Source organism: Eublepharis macularius, chromosome 4, assembly GCF_028583425.1.
Source record: "Eublepharis macularius isolate TG4126 chromosome 4, MPM_Emac_v1.0, whole genome shotgun sequence".
Lineage (NCBI taxonomy): Eukaryota > Metazoa > Chordata > Lepidosauria > Squamata > Eublepharidae > Eublepharis > Eublepharis macularius.
This window is the reverse complement of record NC_072793.1, coordinates 16,701,314-16,724,120: the sequence shown is the minus strand read 5'-3', so window position 1 is coordinate 16,724,120 and position 22,807 is coordinate 16,701,314. Positions and strand designations below refer to the sequence as shown.

Here is a 22,807-nt window from a genome sequence, read left to right as displayed (position 1 = left end):
ATTCCTGGTTCATGCCAACAGCTGTGTGCTCATGAGGTACCAGTTCACAGCTGTCCTGAGATCCAGCCTGAGAAGAAGAGAATATGCTAATACTGTGTGATCTACTTGCAGGCACAGCATCCCCCAGGGAGAGATGGCGCATGGCCAGTGATGCCTTGAGGAGAGGCATGACCAGAACAGCAGGTTCAGCAGGATGCAAATGGGCCCCCTGGAGGTCCCGGACAAGATCCCCAGGGCCACTTGAGCCGGTCGCCTTCGGGGACAGGAAGGAATTTTTCCCACAAGGGGCCAGATTGGCTGGGGCCCCTTGGGGTTTTTTGCCTTCCTCTGGTCATCGAAGTCAGGAACCCTGGGGGCGGGGGGTGGCTCCATCTTTTTTGGTTGCAGCAGCTGGCGTACTGGTGGGAGTCGGGCCTTTGGTCTTCCTCCTGTGGCAGTTTTGAGGCATTGGGCTGGATCCCAACAGGGTGAGTGGGCCTTCGAGACTGCTCACCCCGACAGATCAGGAAGCAAGGATCACCTGGCAGGGCTGGTGACGGAACAACGTGTGCCAAGGAGTGGCAGTGAGAGGCTGGCAGGAGATGCATCGGTCAGCAGCCTGGCCTCCAATGCCAACGGAGATCCCTGCCCAGATGCTGGGCCAATGCTCCATACAGCTGTAATCAATAAAGCTGTGGCCATTTTTAACCCAAATAGGTGTCTGGTGTGAGTCATTTAGCCGGAACGCAGTCTGACATAGCACATAGGTGACAACATGAAATAAGCCTATTACAAGTCCTATCTCCAGTTTTAAAAATCGAAATAGACACAGTATTTACAGCCATGTTGGTCCAAAAGCAAAAGCCAAAAGGCCAATAACAATTTGTCGACTTGTATGATACCTAAATTCAGGAGAGGAAGATGACATTTGGAAGTGAACAGAATTAATAAGCGTGTCCGAACATGGAAATGCCACATAAGGCAATAATTTGGCTTTAATTTACTATAGTCTCTAAAGAAAAGTCTCTTAAAGAGAGAGCCAATTCACAATCAATGTGCATAAAGTCAAGAAATATTGTAAACTATTACGCATATTGATCAAAAAAGACCTGCAATCAATTTGAAATTATCTCATATTTCATAGAAGTCTTTTCATAAAAAAAATAAATGTGGCAAACTTGCAATCGGGTTGGAAATTAGAGAGATTCTTGATGTCTGTATGGCTGAATCCACAATTCAGAAATCGCGCTAGAAAGACGCTACACTTCTGGGTGTTTAGCGAACATTTAGCGCAATGTTGGGACGCGCCGCAGGTGTGTGAATTCAGCCTATGTTACATGCTAGAACTTTGAACGATCTTTGCATATAGAATCAAACAATATCACCCATGGACTACAGAATTATACTGCTCTAAGAGTGGAAATACACATTGTGAATTACATGGGGATGCTCAAATGAAGGACTTTATGTGCAGTCCTCAGTTAATGTGCAGGCTGTTCTTGCTCGGCGCACGTACATGTGTGATTGCATCTGCTTCCTCTGTGTGATTGCATCTGCAAATGAGTCCGGAGGGCAGAGCATCAATTCAGCTCTGTTTTCGCTGTGTGAACAAGTACTGTAGGCTGCTTGGAGTTTCCAATTTGCATTTCTTTAAGGTGTAAAAAACTGTCAAGATCTGCATTTCAATGAATGGATATGGGAGATAGAGGAAACTGGGATATTTTTAGCAGTTGAAGAGGAACTGATATCAAATGGGTGAATGAACTGTGACTGTGTGAGCAAGTGCATGAGAAGTTGGGGGGAGGCATGTGAAATGAGGTTCACCTGAACATCCCTAGGTACTTCACAATATGTAAAGAGGCCCCAAAGCAGAGAAAGCTAAATCAGTAGAAATGAAAAACTCTCTTACCAAAAATTGCAGACACCTGTGAACTGAGTGACACAACATGTGATAACCTCCTATATTCTCCATGGACAATGCTCTTAAAAGGAGAGTCAGTGAACAATCAATATGCATAAAGTTATATTAATAAACAGAAGAATTTGAGTCCAATGATACCTTAGAGATTAGCAAGATTTTCAGGGAATAAGCTTTTGAGAGTCAAAGTTCCCTTCCTGAATCTCAAAAATCTTGCTGAGGCTTTGAAAATCTTGGTCTCTAAGGTGCCCCTGGACTCAAATCCTGTTGTTTTATTGCAAATCAACACATAAACAGTGTCATAGATCCAGAGGAGTTAGCCGTGTTAGTCTGTAGTAGCAAAATCAAAAAGAGTCCAGTAGCACCTTTAAGACTAACCAATTTTATTTTATTGTAGCATAAGCTTTCGAGAATCAAGTTCTCTTCGTGTAGCTGTTAATTAATGGCACTGAAGAAAGCCTTGTGGCTGAAACGTGTGTGGTCTGCTGATTGTGTCTGACTATTTGAAAGTGATCTGTATGACATCTTTGTGTGTATTATGCACAATACATTATTCATTATCTGTACTACCCAAGGGGGAGGTGATAAATGTAGGTGCTACACATGTAGCATTTTTTTAATTCTATATTTTTATTGATGTATTGTCAAAGGCTTTCACGGCCGGAGAATGATGGTTGTTGTGGGTTTTCCGGGCTGTATTGCCGCGGTCTTGGCATTGTAGTTCCTGTATTTTTATTGTTCTATATTCTATTAAAATCTTTGTATCAGTTTTTCATTTTTTGTATTAACTTTTTTCCGGTTTGGGTTTGGGTTTTTCGGGGGGGGGGTGTTACCTAATTCTTTTTGGTTTGGGTCTTTCCCCTTCATTTTTCTCCTGTTGTTTCTTTTGTGGAGCTAACCATCCTGCACCACTCATGGCTGCTAAGTGGGAGGGGAGATTAGGGGCACAAAATTCCTCTACAATCCTCACTTCACTTTCCCAACTCTCTCCCAGCATTCTCAGAACTATTTAGCAGCCTGCCGTTCACCCCGGATTTTCATTCTATGGATAACTCTCCATGCAAGTTTCACTGTATGGCTCTGAGTTAAGGCTTGTTTTCTACCTTCCCCACTACGTCACAAAAAACCTGCATACAATATTATAATATAGAACAAACAAATGTACAACAACCACAACAAACCACCTAATCCTTGAGAACATAGGTATACAACTTCTCCAAATAGTCATCAGAATGCACCCAGTGCCTTTAGGCACCACACTTCATCAGTCACCCACAGCCAGGTATCCAGAGAACTAGCTGGGCCATTTCCAGGTAGTATTTGGGAAGGAGAAATTGTTACAGAAAACCTTATTCCTGCAAAACCTGCAAAATGGGCTCAACAAAATGTCCATTTGATTCCTTCTGACTGTATCATTTTTACAGTTAACCTGGGCTGTTTCACACGTCTCGGCCTAGTGCTACACTCACCGAACGAGGGCGTCTTCATGGTGCAATTTCTGACATCAGTGCACCACGAAATGGAATCATGGCGCGATGATGTCAGAAATCGCGCCATGAAGACACCCTCGTTCGGTGAGTTTAGCGCTATGCTGAGATGTATGAAAATGGCTCCAGTCATGTCCAAAGTTAAAGTGTCATAATTGTGCCATTAGTATACCAGTATGATGTCTGTGCAAGCTTCTCCCAGAGCCGTCCCCTATCTATCGAAACAAAAGCTGTGGCCAGCTCAATGAATGTCACATATAAGGCTTTGGTTGGGCGATTCATATCTGCTGAAGAAGTGTTTGACAGCTGGAGAAGTGTTTGAAAGTAATCCATCATGCAATGGCCTCTTCTGAAGCCTACTTGATTGGGGTGTTGTATGCTGTTGTCCCTTATCCAATCCTCCAATTTTTGGAGAAGTTATTTACTGTAGAATTTAGAGGCTGTGTCTAAAAGGCTACTAGGCCAGTAATTATTTGGGTCTGACTTATCTCCCTTTTTGTAGATAGACCACTATGCTAGTCTTCCATCCTGCTGGAAAAACACCTGTGTTGTTCAAATGGGAAAACAGTTTTGCAAGTATCGGGTACCACCAGCTGGAGAAGGTTTTTATCAGGTCTGCTGGGATCAGATCTTCCCCTGGAGATTTTCCTGAAACTAAGGAAGCTATAAGATTTCCAGCTTCAGCTGCTGTTACAATGGGCCATTCCAGTAGCATCTGAACTTCTATGTCAAAAAACCAGTTCCTTAATTCCTGCTTAGCTGGGAGTAGTGGAGATTGGTATATATATCTTCAAATACAAGAAACAGACACCCCTCATTCTAGTTTTTCTAGTCTGTCACATTCCATGGGAAGTCTCTGTCCTGGACATACTTAAGAAAACAGGGTGTATAAGTGGAGATCCTCACTTGGGAAAGCAGCAGAGTCCTCAGTGATGAATTCTGGTGGAGATGTGAGCCAACATTGGAGTCATCATCAGACTGTGTAGCATGGTTCAGCATTGGTTCTGGGAGTAGTGTTATCTTCTGGAACCATGGTCAGAACCAATGTAGATTTTGTCTTACATCTTGGTTCCAATTGAACTATTGTGTAGGGGGTCTCCCTCATGGAAGAAGTAATGAGGGGGCGAATACATACACAACGAGCCTTCATATCTATAAAGTAATGTTAAGGGCAAGGATATGGAGAATAATGGAACCAATGGCATCTATGATGGAAAGCAATTGTCATTTTCAGAGAGAACCGAGGAACCTTTCCGCACAACCATATTGGTGACAGTAGCAATGGGGAAATAGCTGTGGACAGTTCATTAACTTCAGGAATCTCACCTTCTGAGAGTGATGGAACTAAAGCAGAGTGACATCTGGGAGTTGGGGATGGAGTTCTCAGAATCTTGGATGAGCTCGATGGAACCAAATTGGTTGGAACTGAAGAAGAGGATTTCTTATTCTAGTGCGGTTTAGACGTTAATGACTTATTGAACTGCTTCGACTTGAGCTTAGCTTTTTTAGCAGGCAGCTCTGACTGGCACCAATGTGGAACCAATGAAGACATGGCTGGAACTGACTGGTCCTTCTGAGCCGTGTTAGATGCCGAACATGCTGGTGGAAACAAGGATGGGTGCTGTGGTCCTTTGTCCATGGTACTATGATTGGAGTCAGTAGAGCCCTTCACTTGAAGTCACAACACCCTTTCATAGAGCACTTTGGGTGAGAATTCCCACAAAGTGTCATGACCTTCACCCAGACAAAAAGGGCATTTGTCATGTCCATCTGATTGGGCCATCTTCATTCCACAATGAGAACACTTCTTGAAGAGGGCCTTCGATGCCATGGAACCAAAGACCCTAACATGCACACAGTGTGTTGAATCCAAGGAGCAGAAAGAAGGCATGCAAGAGAAAAACTGAAGGAGGGAGCCACTTGCCTGGGGGGGGGGGAGTGTGCAGAAAGGCTAGGTAAGCATATTGCACCTCTAGGCTGGCCTGGGCATGCACAGTTCCAATGTGAGACTGCACAGAAGACATGATGATGAATAGACAGATTTCATAGAAACTTACACAGCCTTCCAGAATTTGGTCTCCCGCTTGAGTTGTAAGAAGTGCATTCTTGCTATGGCACACACTTGTTGTCTCCAGAGCTCCATGCCCCTTACTGTTGACTTTCCCGCATCAGACAGCAATAGCAGATTTTGTTCTGTTTCATCAGCACCACGTCTGTCCTCTTCCACTTCCTCTCTATGAAGAACTCCATAATCTAAGGCAATTTTCAAAATGCAAAATCAAAATGTGATAGCATTTACACAATTTACACAAAATCTGTTTTCCCTTTTGCCTTTCCCTTCCATGGCTGCTTCCTCTCTCCCCACTTCCCCATGACCACCATTGGCATTGCACTCCTCATTCCTCAGTCACAAAGAGTGATTCCGCACACATTGGATAATGCATTTCCAATCCTCTTTATAGATCATTTGGAACAGATTTTTTTGTGTGCGGAACAAAAAATCCACCTCAAACGATTGATAAAGTGCATTGAAAGTGCATTATCCAACGTGTGCAGAATCAGCCAAAGACTAACCCAGTTTCTTCTCACATCTAAAAAAGTGAGGAAGGGAGTTTTCATAATGTCACAGTGCCTTTTCTGCCTAAATGTGATCCCCATACTCATCGTTTCCCAGCCATAGCAGTAGTCACTGCCAAAAGGTACAGAACCAGGACTTTACCTTCTTCAATTGTTTCATTGTCCTCCAGCTTCATGAAGACATCTTCCAAAGTTGTCATAGTAACCCCATAATTAACAATCCCTAGGTCTGCCTGGTTATCCATGTCACAGAACAGATCTACAGAAAGGGTAAAGCCACATTTATATACATTTACAAAATTTATATTCTGCCTTTCTTCCTAATCAGGGCTAGAAAGGCAACAATTTAAAACATCATTATTAAAAGCAGATAATAAAACCAAAATTAAACTACATAAGAAAAAACACAGAAACAGGACTTCTGGTTTGGGGTAATGGTGAGACCGACGTGATCTGGAGCTCCGGATCATCCGAGGTGCTGTTTTTTGGCTGGTGGGGTGTATAGATCGCCCACAGCCTCCTGATTTCAGCTAGAAATCAGGCTAGAACGCTTGAAGCCCTGAGAGTGATAGGTCTCGGTGGGTGGGAGGCTCTGAATAAAGGGCTTTCCTCCCAAGCCTTGAGATCCTCCTTGGAGAAGGGCGGCTAAAATCTCTGCAGCAGCTTCTGGAGTCATTAAATTGACATAGGCTCGTTGTTCCCCAAGCCTCGGGAACAGAATTTGACAGAATTGGACATTTGAAGCAGTGAGTACAACCCACAAAGTTTGTGTTAAGTAAAGATTACTATCTCCCCCAATGGACTGTTTTACTGAGCAAAGACCGATTTTTTAAAAGAATGAAAGACTGAGATATTAAGCTGAAAAGGCATACCAAAGAACTGAGCTGTTTAATTTGAGGCTTGAGAGTGAGAAAAAGCTAAAAAGAGCAAAGAAAGAATATAGTTTTGCATACCTGTGGTTGGGGAGAGAGCGACGCGGAGGGCGGATCGTGGGAATCGGAAGAAGCGCCGCGAGGCAGGAAGTGGAGGATAATAGATGGAGAGGAGACAGAGACAGAGCGGCAAGGGAGAGGTCAGGAGGAGTCGGAAGAGCAGGAAGGAAAACAATGCTGGAAGAGGGGGTGAAGCGCCCACCATTGAAAGTAAGGGAGAGGAAGCGGAAGTAAAGTGCCCACCATTGAAAGTAAGGGGAGATTACTGCAGTGACATTGTTACCATAGAGAAAGATCGCCCGACATTTTATATCATAGAGAAACATCGCCCAACATTTTAAGGGTAAGGGAAGCCTTAACCGCCATTTTAACAGAGGGCAGGCGCTTAAAACTTTGATATATAAGAATAGAGACGTGAATTAAAAAGAAAACGGAGTTAAGAAAGAGAGCAGATTCGTGGGGGCCCAAAGCAAGTCCAATGGCTTCCAAAAAAGAAAAGGATTGGCAGGTTGCTATGGAGAATTTGGATAAAAAAATAACGGAGGGAAATAAAGAGATTCGGGAAACAATAAACATTAACTAATAAAGACATGCTTAGCTAACCTTTGACTTCCTCGTTCAAAATTAGGATTCCTAATTCTTAATGTGGCCTTGAGTGATTCCTTTTGATTGTAATTTAAAAAAAACAACGAATTGAGAAATAACTCATTAAGTTTCGGTTTCAGTTTCTCGGCCATGTCGGACGCTCTTCTCCGCAGGTCCGGGAGGAAGCGCTCGAGCCGCCTGACCAGGCGGCTGATCTGCGAAGATTAGCCCCCAGAACTCCCAGTGAGGGAGGTTGGGTCCGGAACACGTCGGGAAGAGCCCCCTGAAATCGATGCAGGGGGTAAATTGCCCGTTTGTTCCTATGGAGGCCGGCAGACGTGCACGGCACCTCGAGTGCTGCCGGGCCATGGAAAATGGCAAAGAGCAGAACTAGGCGGAAGCCTGTAAGTAAGCGAATCCCTTCTGTTATTACAAGCGCACGTGAAGGAGTGGTGGGATCTGAAGCTAAGAAGGCTCGTTCTTCCCCCTCGCTGAGTTTCAGAATTTGGTCGGCGCCCCCCCCCCTAAAATGGCAGCGAAAAAGCAGAGTCCCACTTGGGGCAAGTCAATCTCGGCTGCCCTGCAGGGGAAAGGAGAGTCGCTCGAGGACTTGGTGAAGAGGTCGGTTATCGAAGCCATAAAGCCCTTTGTTGACAAGCTGAATGAAACAGATCAAAAGATGGGCTTAATTGAGAGCGAAGTGAAAACCATTAAGGAAGTAGCGGGGGGGCAGAGAAGTCTGCTCGGGAAAATGCGTCACTCGTGAGGGCAACGAACAAAGAGCTAAAGCTGGTGGAGAACCAGCTGATCGGGCTACAAGTGGAACGAACACAGACAATTTTGCGCCTCCAGAATGTGAAAGAGGAGGAAAATGAGGATTTATGGGGTCTGGCCTCGGAACTATTGGCGACACCCACGAGGGCAACTAAAGAAGAGGTAAAAAGCGCCATTTTGGAAGTCCGTCGGGCTTCTTCAAAATATGCAACGAAGCGTCAGCTGCCTCACGAGATCATCATCGATTTTTCATCTAAGAGGATCCGAGACACTATCCTATATAACTCATACAATGCGGATCTGGACTTTCTGGGTAATAAAGTTAAGATACTGAAGGATGTTCCATTTTTAGTTCGGAAAAGAACATTTAAGTATAAAAAGTTTGCAGCTCTCCTGAGGGAACGTGGAATAAAGTATAAATGGCTATTTCCGGAAGGTATCTGGTTTAGTTATAAAGATCAAGCTTACAAGATAACATCAGAAGATCAACTAAGGGATTTTGAGGACAAAAATCAAGAATTTCAGCAAGACACCAAGCAAGAAGAAAAGGATCTGAAGTCTGAAGGGGGGGGAGGGAATGAGCACTGCGGCTGCAGTTGCTCAGAGAGAACTGCGTCCGAGGCCCGGGAGGGGGGGAGGAAGACTTAATTTGGATTGTAATCTGTATTTTGCAAGGTCAACCACTCCATCAATATCTTACAAAGTTTTAATTTTTTAATAATGGCAATATGAAGGGAAAGCATTATTTGTAGTGTAGTGTTGTTATATGTTGTTGTTTCTTTTTCTTTCCTTTTCCTGCCCCCCTTCTTTCCCTCTGTATTGTTAGTTAATGTAGATAATAAAAATTTAAAAAATTCAAAAAAAAGAGAGAAATAACTCATTAAATAAATAACGAACTGCAGCCACAGATAAAAGCAGTGAAACTCAGTAATTTTGAAGGTTTTAATTCTTTTTTATTTTAATGTATAATTTACCTGGAAATTTATCCACGTTTTCTAAAGGCAGTGTATAACTCAGCTCATTTTCACGGTCTCCTGACAATTTGGCAGCAGGGACGTATCGTTTGACAAGGGATGTTGTCTTCTCAGAGTCACAAAACTCATTTACATGCATCCTGTTCAAATTAAAAATACATTAAACCAACACTAACAGCCAAATCTTGCACTGCTTTATTGATAAAGTTTCCTGAATCAGCTATCTAAGATCTAATCCAGATTCACAAACTCTCTCTGTAATATAAACATGCCATATGTCTGGTGCCACAAAGGAATTTTGGGTGTCTTCCCTAGAGGGAGCTTATTCGAGCTAAATTCTCGAGTACAAAGTCAAAACAAGAGAGATACTGTCCTTGCAATAGGGCTTTCTAACCTTACTTAACCACAGTGTCAGAAGGAATCAAAACTTCATAGCATCACCATAAGTTGGCCGAGACTTGGCAGCACTTTATACACAGAGATATTTGGGTCTTAAACCAACCTGGAGTATACTGAATGTATGCCCCCCCCCCAGTTATACTGAAAACAAGCCTAAGCACGCCTACTCAGCAGTAAATTCCATGTTATCCAATGGCACTTATTCCTGGGAAAATATATTTAGGACTGCAGCCCACTTGCACTGGTACTAAATTCTTCTAGTACCACATCATACCACTGATAGGGTTGCTAACTTCCCAAAGGAAAAATGTCCTACCCCCCCCCCTTTAACAGAGGTTTGATGGGATGTTTTTCACCATGTTCTATAATTTTCCTCCATGCGCCGAAAAGTTTCAGCTGCCCATTTCCACACATCACGTCTCTCTTAAAGGGCAGGGCGTTTCTCTCTGGGGCTGCAGGAACCCCTACCTACTGAAATTGTCATAGCAAATCTTAATAGAAATATATCTATGATTCATTGTTATATATATTTACCAGGAGTGAATTTTGCTGTGCAAAAAGAATAAAGGTGTACAACGTAGCCAAAAATCAAAGTACCTTAAGTGATAGCCAATGCCCCATTTTTTCTTCAGGAATAAAGAGGAACCAACGCATTTAAGCCGACCATGTGAGATGAAAGCTTTCCGGTCTGAGGAGACAGAGGACAAAATTCCTTCTATTAGGTATCTCATTCAGTAATAATTAATTTCATTGCCAAGGACTAAATGATGTATCATACTTGCACAGGGCCGGTGCCACCACTGAGGCAGTGAGGTGGGTGCTGCAGGTGCCGTGGGGATGGAGGAGGCACCGGAGGGGGTGCTGGGGGTGGAGGTGTGTGCCACGGAGCTGGCATGGAAGGCCTGCAGCTCCTGCAGCTGGCCAGCTTTGCACCTCCACCACCACGCACCCCCAGTCGGGCGCAGCAGCTGCAGGCCGGGCATGGCAGGCGGCTGGGGTGGCATGCAGAGCATGGGCAGCCTCCATGCGCCACCCCAGGCACCCACTGGCCATTGGGCCCAGCTTTGCTGCATGATGATGTCATCATGCAGGCCAGGGGCATGCACGCACACGGGGGGGGGGGCTGGCCACAGGCACCAGAAACCCTGGTGCCGGTGGTGTACTTGCATGCACATGGATCTAAAGTGGTTATAACTTTTGTTTTATTAACAAGATTTCTACCCTGCCTTTCTGTCCTTGCAGGGCTACCAAGGCCACTAAGAAATTTAAAACATGCACATTAAAATATCGTCTTAAAAGCCATAAAACCCAACACACAAATACATCGTTAAAACAATTTAAAACCAGAATTTATAATAAATTTAAAAGATAAGAACAACTGTTTAAAACATTGCGGAGGACAGAAGGATTATTGTGGGAATGCCAAGCAAAAAGTCTGCACCTGCTGGCAGAAGACAGCAAAAGAAGGGGACAGGCAAACCTCCCTAGAATTTTGGGGCCACTACTGCGAAGGCTCTTTCCTGGTTTGCCACCCACCTAATCTCAGAAGGTGGATGCACCTGAAGCAGGTCCTCCAAAGATGACTGCTGAGGTCAGGAAAGTTTGTATGAAAGTCGACAGTTCTTCAGATATGTTAGTCCCAAATCATATAGGGCTTTTCAGCACCAGCACCCTGAATTGTGCCTGAAAGCAAAGTTAACCTGCATCCACTCCCAAACTGCCTCGAGGCATTGATTCAGGGTTTCTACAGCTTCCCCGGAATCAGCTGGAAGTGCAAGATAGAGCTGAGAGTCATCCAACCCAGCACAAATCTCTGGATGACCTCACCTAGTGGTTTCATGTAGATGTTAAAAAGCATGGGGGACAGGATAGAACTTGGAGGACCCCAGAGGTCACCGGCAAGGGGCAAATCAGCAGTCTCCCAACACCACCTGCTGAAACATATCCTCTGGGTATGGCTGGAACAACTTCAGAACAGAGCATGCCAGCTTGGAAAGGCTGTCCAGAAAGATACAAAATGGCAAAGAGTCCAGTAGCACCTTTAAGACTAACCAATTTTATTGTAGCACAAGCTTTCGAGAGCCACAGCTCTCTTCATCAGATGCATGACGAAGAGAGCTGTGGTGCTCAAAAGCTTCTGCTACAATAAAGTTGGCTAGTCTTAAAGGTGCTACTAGACTCTTTGCTATTTTGCTACTGCAGACTAACATGGCTAACTCCTCTGGATCAGAAAGATACAATGACGGATGGTATCAAAATTCTTTGAGAAGTCCAGGAGAATTAACAGCCTTGTATTCCCTCTGTCTATCTCCCACTGCCAATCACCCACCAGGGCGACTAAAACTGTTTCAGTCCCATAATCAGGTCTAAAACCAGATTGCAAAAGATCTAAACAATTTTCCTCATCCGGGAAAGCTTAAAGTTGTGAAGCTATATTGCTACATGCACCACCAGCGCCAAGGTTTCTGGCGCCTCCAGCCAGCTCCACGTGTGTGCGCGCCCCAGACTGCGTGATGATGTCATCATGTTATGATGTCATCACGCGGCAAGGCCAGGCCCATTGGCTGGCGGGTGGCTGGGGCAGCACAAGGAGGCTGCCTGTACTCCACACACTGCCCCGGCCACCTGCCATGCCTGGCCCGCAGCTGCTGTGCCCGGCCAGGGGCGTGCAGCTGCGGCGGTGGCACAGGGCTGGCTGGCTTGAAGCAGCTGCAGGGCAGGCACACCAGGTGGCCAGCTCACCCCTCCAGCACCCACGGTGGCCGCCTCACTGCCTCAATGGTGGCGCCGGCCCTGGCTACATGCCTATTCAAAGCTCATTGGAACTTTAAATTTCTCTTGATTATTTTTCTCGCTTAACTCCTCTTAACCAAATTTCTCCCTGAAATCCAACAATCTTTTTCTTTTTCTCTTGGTATGAATTCTGAGTCAGTTTTTAATCAATTTTGTTTTTGACTGAAGAGAGATTTAAAGAGAGGAGAGACAGGAAGGGAGGTACTGCAGAATTTCACTCTCTTGACTCTCAGAGGCAGGCAATGCCTTTCCAAAACTTCCTATCCTCCTGCTAGAACACCACCCTGTAAGGGCTGAAATTAACAAAGGGTGCATTGGTTTCTTTTTAAAGAGAAATGAAAGAGAAGTCCCTCTTTTAAAAGAAAGAGAATAAGAGGAATCAATGCTTATACCTAAAAAAGTGAAAACCTCTCAAAATTAGCTCCTTTTGTATCGAAAATTATCTGTAAGGATCTGATAACAGGAAGATGAACAAGCTTGAAATAAGGTCTGTACATTGGAAAGGAGACTAGTCATTGCAGCCCCTTTAATTTATAGGCAATGAAGGACAAATTGGAAATTTATCTTAATACTCATTGGAGCACTGAAGTGCCTTATGGAATGCCGGGGTGTCATGTTCAGGTATGCTAGTACCAAAGAGACTCCATTTTAATCCTTTCAGTATTATGAGTGCTTTTGTATTATGAGTGCTTTCTTCCCAGGTGCCAGGACGTTCCCATTCAGCTATCTCCAGAAGAGGAATGTTTTGGCTACCGCTGTTCCAACCTCGAAGGACTTTCGCTTTCCGAGCTTCAAAGGGATTGTTATGAGAACTAAGAGAACTATTGGGGGGAGGTTGGGCCTGCTGAGATCTGTTACTTTGTACCTTATGCTTTGCCTGTCATTGGTAACAATACACATGTACCATCCTGAATATTGTATTCAGGCTCGTGGACTATAATGCATTCTTTCTTCAGTAAACTTTTGAAAACAATGGGCTTTTGTCTGATTGCAGAAGGTAGTCTGGAGTAAGGACATTATCTAGCCACAGTTCTGACATTTTGTTACCAATCACCTTTCCAATGCTGAAGCCAGATCAGACGGACTCCAAAGTAGTCCCAGTCAGGGACCCTTTGTTTGATCCATATGCCTCCCCCGGCTCTCAAGGATTGGAACCTCAAGGACCTGCACCAAGTGGCAACGGATCCTCGGTTACTACGATCTACACCCTCGCTCCCAGCAGTGCAGATAATCGGCCTAGAGCTACAGCCGAACCACTGTTTTCCGTACCCACCCCGACGCAGTGGGGCGCGAGACCAAGGGAGACGAGGGAATGAAGGGCTAGCACGGTGTTCACGCAATCACAGATGGACTGTCGGCAAAGTTTAGAGTGGATACCCGAGCATGCCAGCAGCCAACCGTGGCTCTACTGGAATAGGACAACCGAGCAAATGGAGTGGGAGACGTCCCGCCACGGTGTCCTAAGCTGGGATTATTCAGAATTCACCCCGTGGTCGGGGCAACCGGATGTAAGTGAACACCATTGGACGCAGCTTCAAAGCAGAACTATTGCCATTGACTCTGGTATTTCAGCGGTCACTGGTTTGGCGAAAGGGATCTTAGCTGCAAGATCACAAGAAGAACAAAGCATGGAAGAAGCCTTGCCTTGGCAACAGACGAAAGCCACGAGACCACATGCCGAATATGTGCCGACCTCGCAGGCTACTGGATATACGGAACAGGAGGGAGAAAATCCCGACAGAGTGCAAGTTTTGGAGACCAGACTAGCGAGCATGGAAGAAAGTTTATCCCACGCCGTTCACCTTCTGTCCATACTGGTGGTAGGGGATGGTGGGCGAGAACCGCCAGCTGGACTACCAGACATTAGTCAAAGTTTGTCTACCTTACAAAGCCTGGTGCCCCGTCCCGAGGGCCCAATTCAGCCGTGGCCGCAACAGCCACCTGAAACTGGAGATTCGGAGTCTGATACCAGGGTAGGACCCTGTCCAGAAGACCCCTGCCCGGAAGACCCTTGCCCAAAAGATCCGGTCGTGCCAGATGACGATGGAGCCGGAGGAGGAGGTGGGGAACCAGAACGTCCTACGGGGTCCGCTTCCCCTATCGTACCACCGCCTACGACCCAAGAGAGCAAACCACCAGTTCTACCGAGTGGGGGGACACCGCAAATTATCCCGGAGACGAGCAAGACGGGAAGAGGCACCACTCCCCGGCCACACCTAATGTCGGGGCCGAGAGGGCCAATCCCAGGAGGAACTCTGGTACCTCTTCAGCCTATTTCTCCTCACCCATCCCCGCTACGACTGGCACCCCAAGGACCGATTCCCGCTCCTCTGTTACCAGCGCCCAGATTACCGGCGTCTTGGGGCACTCCGCCAGTCCAGCCAACACCTTTCCGGCCAGCGCCGCTACAACCCGTACCTAGAGGGCCCCCCAGCCGATCCCGGGGGGGGCCTCCTCCAAGGCAACCTCCGCCTCAGCAACCACCATTGCTACCCCCACCAACTCCGCGACAACTTCCGTTACAACTCGCCCCGCTCGACATTTACCCGATGCCAGCACCGGCTCCCAGACAAGAACTTCCCATGGGCTGGGTGAAATTGGAAGCCACCTTTGATGGAGACCCATCCAAGTTGGGATTCTTCCTTGTGCAAGTGGTGCAATTCTTCAATCGATGGGGACATCTTTTCGGAAGTGAGGCCAGTCAAATCGAACACCTTGGATCGAGACTCCAAGGCAAAGCTGCAGACTGGTATGTAGGACTTTATGATATTGGTGCCCCCGAATTAAATACTCTTCAAGGGCTTGTGGACGCACTCCGCGCCCAATATGAAGACCCTCTAGAAGAAACTAGAGCCCGGACTGAATTGCAGTCTATTAGGCAAGGCAGTATGTCGGCTAGAGACTATGTTACAAAATTCCGACAACTGGCCGCTAAGTGCCCAAGGTGTGAAGAATCAACCAAAATAATTTTGTTCAAACAGGGCTTAAATCCCAAACTGTTAGATAGAGCCCTCATGCAAGATAATCCTCCCACTCTACTGGGATGGATTCAATTAACTTGTGAAGTGGAAAACCGCATGCTAGAAGTCCGGTTAGTGGAACAACAGCAACAGATGGGACAAAGGCGCTCCTCAGTTCTTGTCAGAGGGGGCAGAGGGGCTGGATATGCTACTCGCGGAGCGAGGGATGCTAGATGGCAACAAGGGTTGTGCCTGCAGTGTGGCCAAAGTGGTCATTTTGCGGCACAATGTCCGTACCGGCCTGTGCAAAGACCTCCGCTCCAACTACGACGTCCGGCCCCCACAGCCTACCCGGCGCCACTGCGCCCAACACCAGCTCCCAGAACAGCGAGAGGCAGAGGAGCTCCTCAGAAAAACCCTCCCGAACGAGGATTAGAGCTGGAAGAAGTTATGGAATATGATCCAACAGCTCTAACCGGGGAGGAGAATCCAGAGAGTCCCACCTCGGGAAACGAAATGGATCTGTCGTGAAAGGACCCAAACGGTAGATCAAATCTCAGTCAGTTCCTATTTCGAACAGACCCCAAGGGTCCATACTCTTCATACCGGTAACCTTAGTGAACCAAGACAGAAAAATGCACATCCGTGTGCAAGCTCTGATAGACTCGGGCTGCTCTAGAGACATTATTGCACCAGCCCTAGTAAATGGATTAGTACTTCCTATTAAAGAATTGGAAACACCTGTCATTTTTGAGCAAATGGATGGCACTAACATGAATCCAGTCACTACTGAAACCACTCCGGTCATAACTGGCGTGGGACAACATTGGGAAGTAAGATCATTCGTTATTAGTGCTACTGCTAAATATCCCTTGATCCTGGGAAGCAGATGGTTGTGCGATCACAACCCCTACATCAACTGGGCAGAGGGGAGCATCACATTCACCCATGATGCTTGCAAAAGTCATCGTTGGAATCAAAATTGGGGTAACAACCCTACCATCACTGAACCTGCTCTTCTCACCCAGGAAGAAATCAACCAAATACCCAAGCAATACAGAGCTTACACCCAAGCCTTCACAGAGGAAGAAGCTAACACTCTACCTCCTCATAGGAGGACGGACTGTGCCGTGGAAATTTTACCGGGCGCCTCGCTGCCCAAGGGCCGCCTATATCCCATGAGCCCTAATGAAAGGGAAGAACTCTGCAAGTTCATTGACACCAATCTTCAAAGAGGATTCATTCGACCTGCTAACAGCCCACATGCTGCGCCAGTGCTCTTCGTCAAAAAGAAAGATGGGGGCTTAAGACTGTGCATGGATTTTCGGGGACTTAATGCTGTCTCTTCCAGCAACGCCTATCCCATCCCGCTCATCAGAGATCTACTCAACGTCGTGGCTCAAGGTAAGATCTTTACGAAATTGGATTTGAAAGACGCTTACTTCCATGTTCGTATCAGAGCAGAGGACGAATGGAAAACCGCTTTTAACATGCCCCTCGGCCAGTATGAATATTTAGTTATGCCATTTGGCCTGGCTGGGGCCCCCTCGGTTTTCATGTCCATGATCAATGAAGTACTGCATGAATTTTTATACAAAGGCGTGGTGGTGTACCTAGATGATGTTTTAATCTATTCGGAAACCGAAGAAGAGCATGTAGAACTTGTAAAAAAGGTCTTGACCACCCTAATGTGTAACAAATTGCCCATCAAGCTATCTAAATGTGAGTTCCACAAAACAGAACTCACTTATTTAGGCTACTGCATCTCCCAAGATGGCTTGAAAATGGACCCAGGCAAAATACAAGCAGTACAAAATTGGCAAACCCCCGCTACCCGCAAAGAACTACAATCCTTTTTGGGCTTTGCCAACTTCTATAGAGAATTCATTGCAAACTTTGCTCAAATTACACTCCCTCTAACCGAACTGTTAAAAACCAAAGATAAGGGGGACCAAGCCAAAAAACCGAGTGCAAAATTGCCTTGGACACCAGAATGCCAAGCAGCATTCAATCACCTTAAAACACAGTTTGTTTCAGAACCCGTTCTACAACACCCCGATGAAAATCGCCCCTTTGTAGTGCAGGTCGACGCCAGCGACACCGCAATTGGAGGCATACTGTTGCAACGGGGGGAGGACGGAAAGCTCAAGCCCTGTGCCTTCCTTTCCAGAAAGTTTTCTGAAGCAGAAAGGAATTGGAACGTTTGGGAAAAGGAGGCTTTTGCTGTAAAAGCAGCTCTCACTACCTGGAGACATTGGTTAGAAGGAGCCCGTCATCCTTTTGAGGTTTGGACGGACCATAAGAATTTAGAGGCCCTGCGCAGCCCCCGCAGACTAAATGCCAAGCAGCTGCGGTGGGCGGAGTACTTTTCTAAATTCAATTTCACGTTAAACTTTCTACCGGGCAAAACTAACTTTCTGGCCGATGCTCTATCACGCATGCCCCAGCACAAAAGCAAAAGGGAGGAGACAATTGACACTGTCTTTTCGCCTACGCAATTAGGGGGTGTGGTAACCACACGCAGTCGCACAACCCAATTCCCTCAACCCGATCAGGGGTGGAGACAAAACTGAAAGCTGAAGTGGAAAAGGAGGGGGGAACGTGCCCAAAGACAAACTGCAACAATCCAATCAAGGGGAATGGCTTTGGGGAGACCGCTTCTATGTACCCAAAAGTCTAAGAAAAGAAGTTTTACAACGCTGTCACGATGCCCCTACGGCAGGGCACTATGGGTACTTAAAAACGATTCATTTAGTGCAACGTCAATTTTGGTGGCCGGGCATGCGTAAAGACATTTCCCAATATGTAGCATCTTGCCCCATTTGTCTCAGTGCCAAATCCCGCAAAGGCAAACCACCAGGACTATTGCAGCCGTTAGAAACGCCAAGCAGACCATGGGAAGTAATATCTATGGACTTTATTACTGATTTACCCCCCTCCAAGGGGCACAACTGTATTTTGGTCGTAGTGGATTTGTTCTCCAAGCAAGCTCATTTTATACCTTGCACCACTATACCTTCCGCTAGAAAACTAGCTGATATCTTTCTAAAGCACATTGTATAAATACATTCTTTTCCATCAAAGGTGATTTCGGATCGCGGCGGACAATTCGTTGCCAACTTCTGGCGGGAGCTTTTACAAATGTTGGATATTGAACAAGGTTTAAGTTCAAGCCATCATCCGCAAACCGACGGACAGTCAGAAAAAACTAATCAAATACTAGAACAATTCCTCCGCTGTTATATTAATTTCCAGCAAGACAACTGGGTCGATTTACTCCCAATGGCAGAATTCTCCTACAATAACAGTGTGCACACCTCCACAGGGGAGACTCCTTTCAAAGTCGTCTATGGCTTTCACTTCAAACCCTTCCCGTTTGATGAGCTCCCTCCTCCGACTGCAGCATCCCAAAACGTCACAGAATGGTGGGGGGAAGCGGCTCAACAATGGACTCAAATTAAGAAACACCTCGACAAAGCCAAACAGGATTACAAAAAATACGCCAACTGCCACCGTGCGGCTGAATGGGATTTACAACCTGGTGATCTTGTCTATCTTTCCACAAAGAATCTGAAAGTAACCCAAACCAGCCGCAAATTAGCTCTAAAATATTTAGGACCTTTTCCTGTTCGTAAAGTAATCAACAAAGTGACTGTTGCCCTAGATTTACCAAAAAATCTACGCTACGTTCATGATACTTTCCATGTCAGCTTGCTGAAACGAGCTCCTCCAGCAAACCAATGGCACAACCGTGCCCCTCCTATTCCAACTCTAATTGATGATCAAACCCATTACGAAGTGCAACAAATTTTGGACTCTAAAATAAAACAAAACCAGCTCTTTTACCTCATTTGATGGAAAGACTTTGACTCTGGGTTTGATGAGTGGGTGAACTCTATGCATGTACATGCTCCTAGACTAGTCAGGGCATTTCATAAGCGTTATCCCCATAGACCTGGGGGGGGCATCTTAGAGGGGGCAGAATGTCATGTTCAGGTATGCTAGTACCAAAGAGACTCCATTTTAATCCTTTCAGTATTATGAGTGCTTATGTATTATGGGTGCTTTCTTCCCAGGTGCCAGGACGTTCCCATTCAGCTATCTCCAGAAGAGGAATGTTTTGGCTACCGCTGTTCCAACCTCAAAGGACTTTCGCTTTCCGAGCTTCAAAGGGATTGTTATGAAAACTAAGAGAACTATGGGGGGGAGGTTGGGCCTGCTGAGATCTGTTACTTTGTACCTTATGCTTTGCCTGTCATTGGTAACAATACACATGTACCATCCTGAATATTGTATTCAGGCTCATGGACTATAATGCATTCTTTCTTCAGTAAACTTTTGAAAACAACGGGCTTTTGTCTGATTGCAGAAGGTAGTCTGGAGTAAGGACATTATCTAGCCACAGTTCTGACACCGGGGAAGACTTTTTTATTCCAAAAGAAATACATGCATACAAAAAAATACCAAAAAAACCACTGTAACAACTTGTTAAGGAACAAACTTTAGTGAAAGGTCTCAACTTCTCCAGCACAGATCTTAAAAATAGTTACTACAGTTAAACAGTCGACTTCCACAGAACAAAATACAGAAGAATAAACTAGAACCTATGCAGAACCAACTCAAGCACGTAGATTGTAACAATGCCACTCATTGGTAGGGATGTTTATATAATAGGGATACTATAGTAGGAGGCTTCCCAGCAATTCTCTTTGATTTTTCTGGTTTAAACTGGAAATGACAAGGAATGCTCTAGTACTCTGCAAAGACTCTATGGTAACATTTTTTGCAGTGGAAGCACGCTGGTGTCAATTCTGGGCAGACAGAAGATAAATCTCCAGCCGGTTGCTGTGGGGGATCTGCAAACCCTATTATATAATCATTAAAACTTTCCCTGGTTAAACCCATAAACCCATAACATACTGCAATGTTTTGTTGTGTCCTGCCCTGCAGGAGAGGGGGCAGCCAGTGAAAGGCAGCGTGGGGGGCTGCGAGGCCACCCACGCCATTCGCCTGTGGAGAAGCGAATGGTGCGGGCAGCTTCCGAGCCCTGCACACTGCCTCCGGCACCCTGCGTGATGACATCACCAAAATGACATCATCCCGCCACATCAGGAGCGTGCGCGTGAGGCTGGACTAGGGTTGCCATGGGCGCCAGCAACCCTAGATCCGGCCCTGGAGTGAAGTGTGTGGTAAGTGGATGGTAATTGCCCCCTAAGGGGCAGAGTGAAATGGTTTTATTCCAAGGGAGGGTGAGGGAGGGAGAAGGGGTGGGGTTGCTAGAGATTAGAGAAGTGGCAAATGTAGAAAATAAGCCTGTGTGTCTAAGTCCACTTAGGGAAAAAAGGAAGAAGAGTATCTTTTATATTAATAGCCAAGCGGCGCTGAACTGTGGATACTTAAATCTGGAGATTGGAGCTATGAACAGACAAGACAGATCTTCCTACACATCTGAAAAATGCTACAGCCTTGCAGAAAAATATGAAATCTAAAAAAATACATTGGTTTTTTTTTTTTAAATTGACTTTAACCAGATATCCTCAGTGGATGTTGCTAGGCAACCATACTATTTTAGCCAGTATTTCAGGCTTGGCTTCTGGCAGGAAAAGACAAGGGAAGGGCCCTTTCCAGGGATGTTTTAGCCACTGAGGGAGATGTCATTGGGGCCAGTCCCAGAAGCAACCACCAGGTGACTTGATACCACAGTACTAGCATGACTCACTCAAGCCTAGCTGCTTCCTACTGTTCAACAGAAGCCCCTCTCAAAAGACACTGTAGTGTAGTGGTTAGAGTTTCAGAGTTGGCTGTGGGAAAGCCAGGTTCAAATCACCACTCTGCTGGGGAAGCTCACTAGATGACTTAGATCCAGTCACACACTCTCAGCCTAACCTACATTTGAGGGTTGTTGCAAGGATTATAATGGAGGAAAGGAGAATGATAGAAGCTGCTATTGTAGAGAAAGGCAGTATATAAATGAAGCAAATTAACAAATACAGATGAAGATGGAAGGCAGATACAAGGTAAGTTGTTTACTGGTTTGAAGGAGAGAAGAAAGTAGGGAAAGATGAGAATGTGGAGGCTGCCAGGAGATGGGAAATAGGAAATAGTGTGGGGAAGGGGATGTAGGAAAAAGTGAAGTAACCCCTGCAAGTCATATCAGAGCCATATAGGGAGGAGCCATTATAGGAATTTCATACCAGAGGACGAAACAAGGGTCAAAAATGTTACGTGCTATTTAAGAACACACATGATCTGTAAACTAAAAAGGTTTCTGAATGTGTCTTGCTGAGAGCAAAAATGTAACATAGGTAGGGTTGCCCTTGACTCTCACAGCGGGAAATTGGGAGTTTAACACTTACCCTGTGAGTCCCTGGATGCACACGTGCTCCTGGCTTACGCGATGACATCACTTCTGGGAAGTGGCATTATCACGCAGGTCAAAGGGCGCTCCTGTGGGGCATGATTTGGCCCAAAATAGGCCTGCTGTGGGGCGTGATTCGGGCCGCTGTGGAATGGGGGAGCACACCGCACTGCCTGGGAGTGCACCACACCACCAAGGGGGTGCCCCAGGGAGTGCAACCCCCCCCAAGAAGGTGGGTGTAGGGGGGGAAGGGGGGGATTGCCCACCCTGGGCAGAAAATGGCACCCCTAAGCATAGGCCATAGGCTCTCATATAATGGAAAAGCCAAGTGCCCCCCTCTCAGGCATGACCCTGCCAAGCCGTAGCAGAATTACCGCTGTAACCAATCACCTCCCTCCCCAGCAGAGGACAAGCCCCTCCACAGCACCCAATCACAGCCCTCCTCCCAGCACTACAGAAACCCCAGCCTGGATGTCCTATAATTTATTAGATAAGGTGCACAGCATGGTCTTTGTCTCAGAGCTTTCTGCCCTGCTGACTTACAGTATTGCACTTAGGTTACAAGAGGGGCACAGAGAGGGCACTCAGTGCCACTGAGGGAGTAGTCAGCACTAACATTTAACAGCGAAAGCAAAGTCCATCCTGTGTGGCTAATGTGTCTCATTTCAGAATCCTAACTGGTATTCCCATCTCTGGATGCTTAATCTGAAGGGGCGATGACACACTAGCTGATTCGGCACACGTTGGATAATGCACTTTCAATGCACTTTATCAATCGTTTGAGGTGGATTTTTTGTTCCGCACACAAAAAAATCCATTCCAAATGATCTATAAAGAGGATTGGAAGTGCATTATCCAACGTGCGCCGAATCACTAACTGACAGATAAGTAGCCAGCTGCCCCAGCCCAGGAGTCTTCATCTTCCTTCCCCTCACATGAGCCCATCCATTGCCCCACAATGCCAGCCCTCACAGCTGAGACCAGTGGTGTGTGTACACAGAGGTGGCCTGCCCTGGGACTGCTTTTTTCCTTGTGAATTGAAAGTAGTCCTCATACTGACCTTTTAAGTGC

At 46.1% G+C, this 22,807-nt stretch overlaps 1 protein-coding gene across 5 annotated transcripts in view; it reads right to left on the bottom strand.

The window, feature by feature from the left end:
• The window catches only part of LOC129327284 (ATP-binding cassette sub-family A member 9-like), a 130,750-nt gene that overhangs the window by 51,170 nt on the left and 56,773 nt on the right, over nucleotides 1-22,807 (bottom strand). For all 5 annotated transcript variants that reach the window (XM_054975786.1, XM_054975785.1, XM_054975787.1 and 2 more), the window contains 4 exons: nucleotides 10,223-10,313; nucleotides 9,227-9,366; nucleotides 6,104-6,220; nucleotides 5,442-5,637 (listed from right to left, as the gene is read on the bottom strand). In XM_054975786.1, the coding sequence (XP_054831761.1) occupies nucleotides 5,442-5,637; nucleotides 6,104-6,220; nucleotides 9,227-9,366; nucleotides 10,223-10,313 (544 nt within the window). The remainder of the gene's footprint in view (nucleotides 1-5,441; nucleotides 5,638-6,103; nucleotides 6,221-9,226; nucleotides 9,367-10,222; nucleotides 10,314-22,807) is intronic.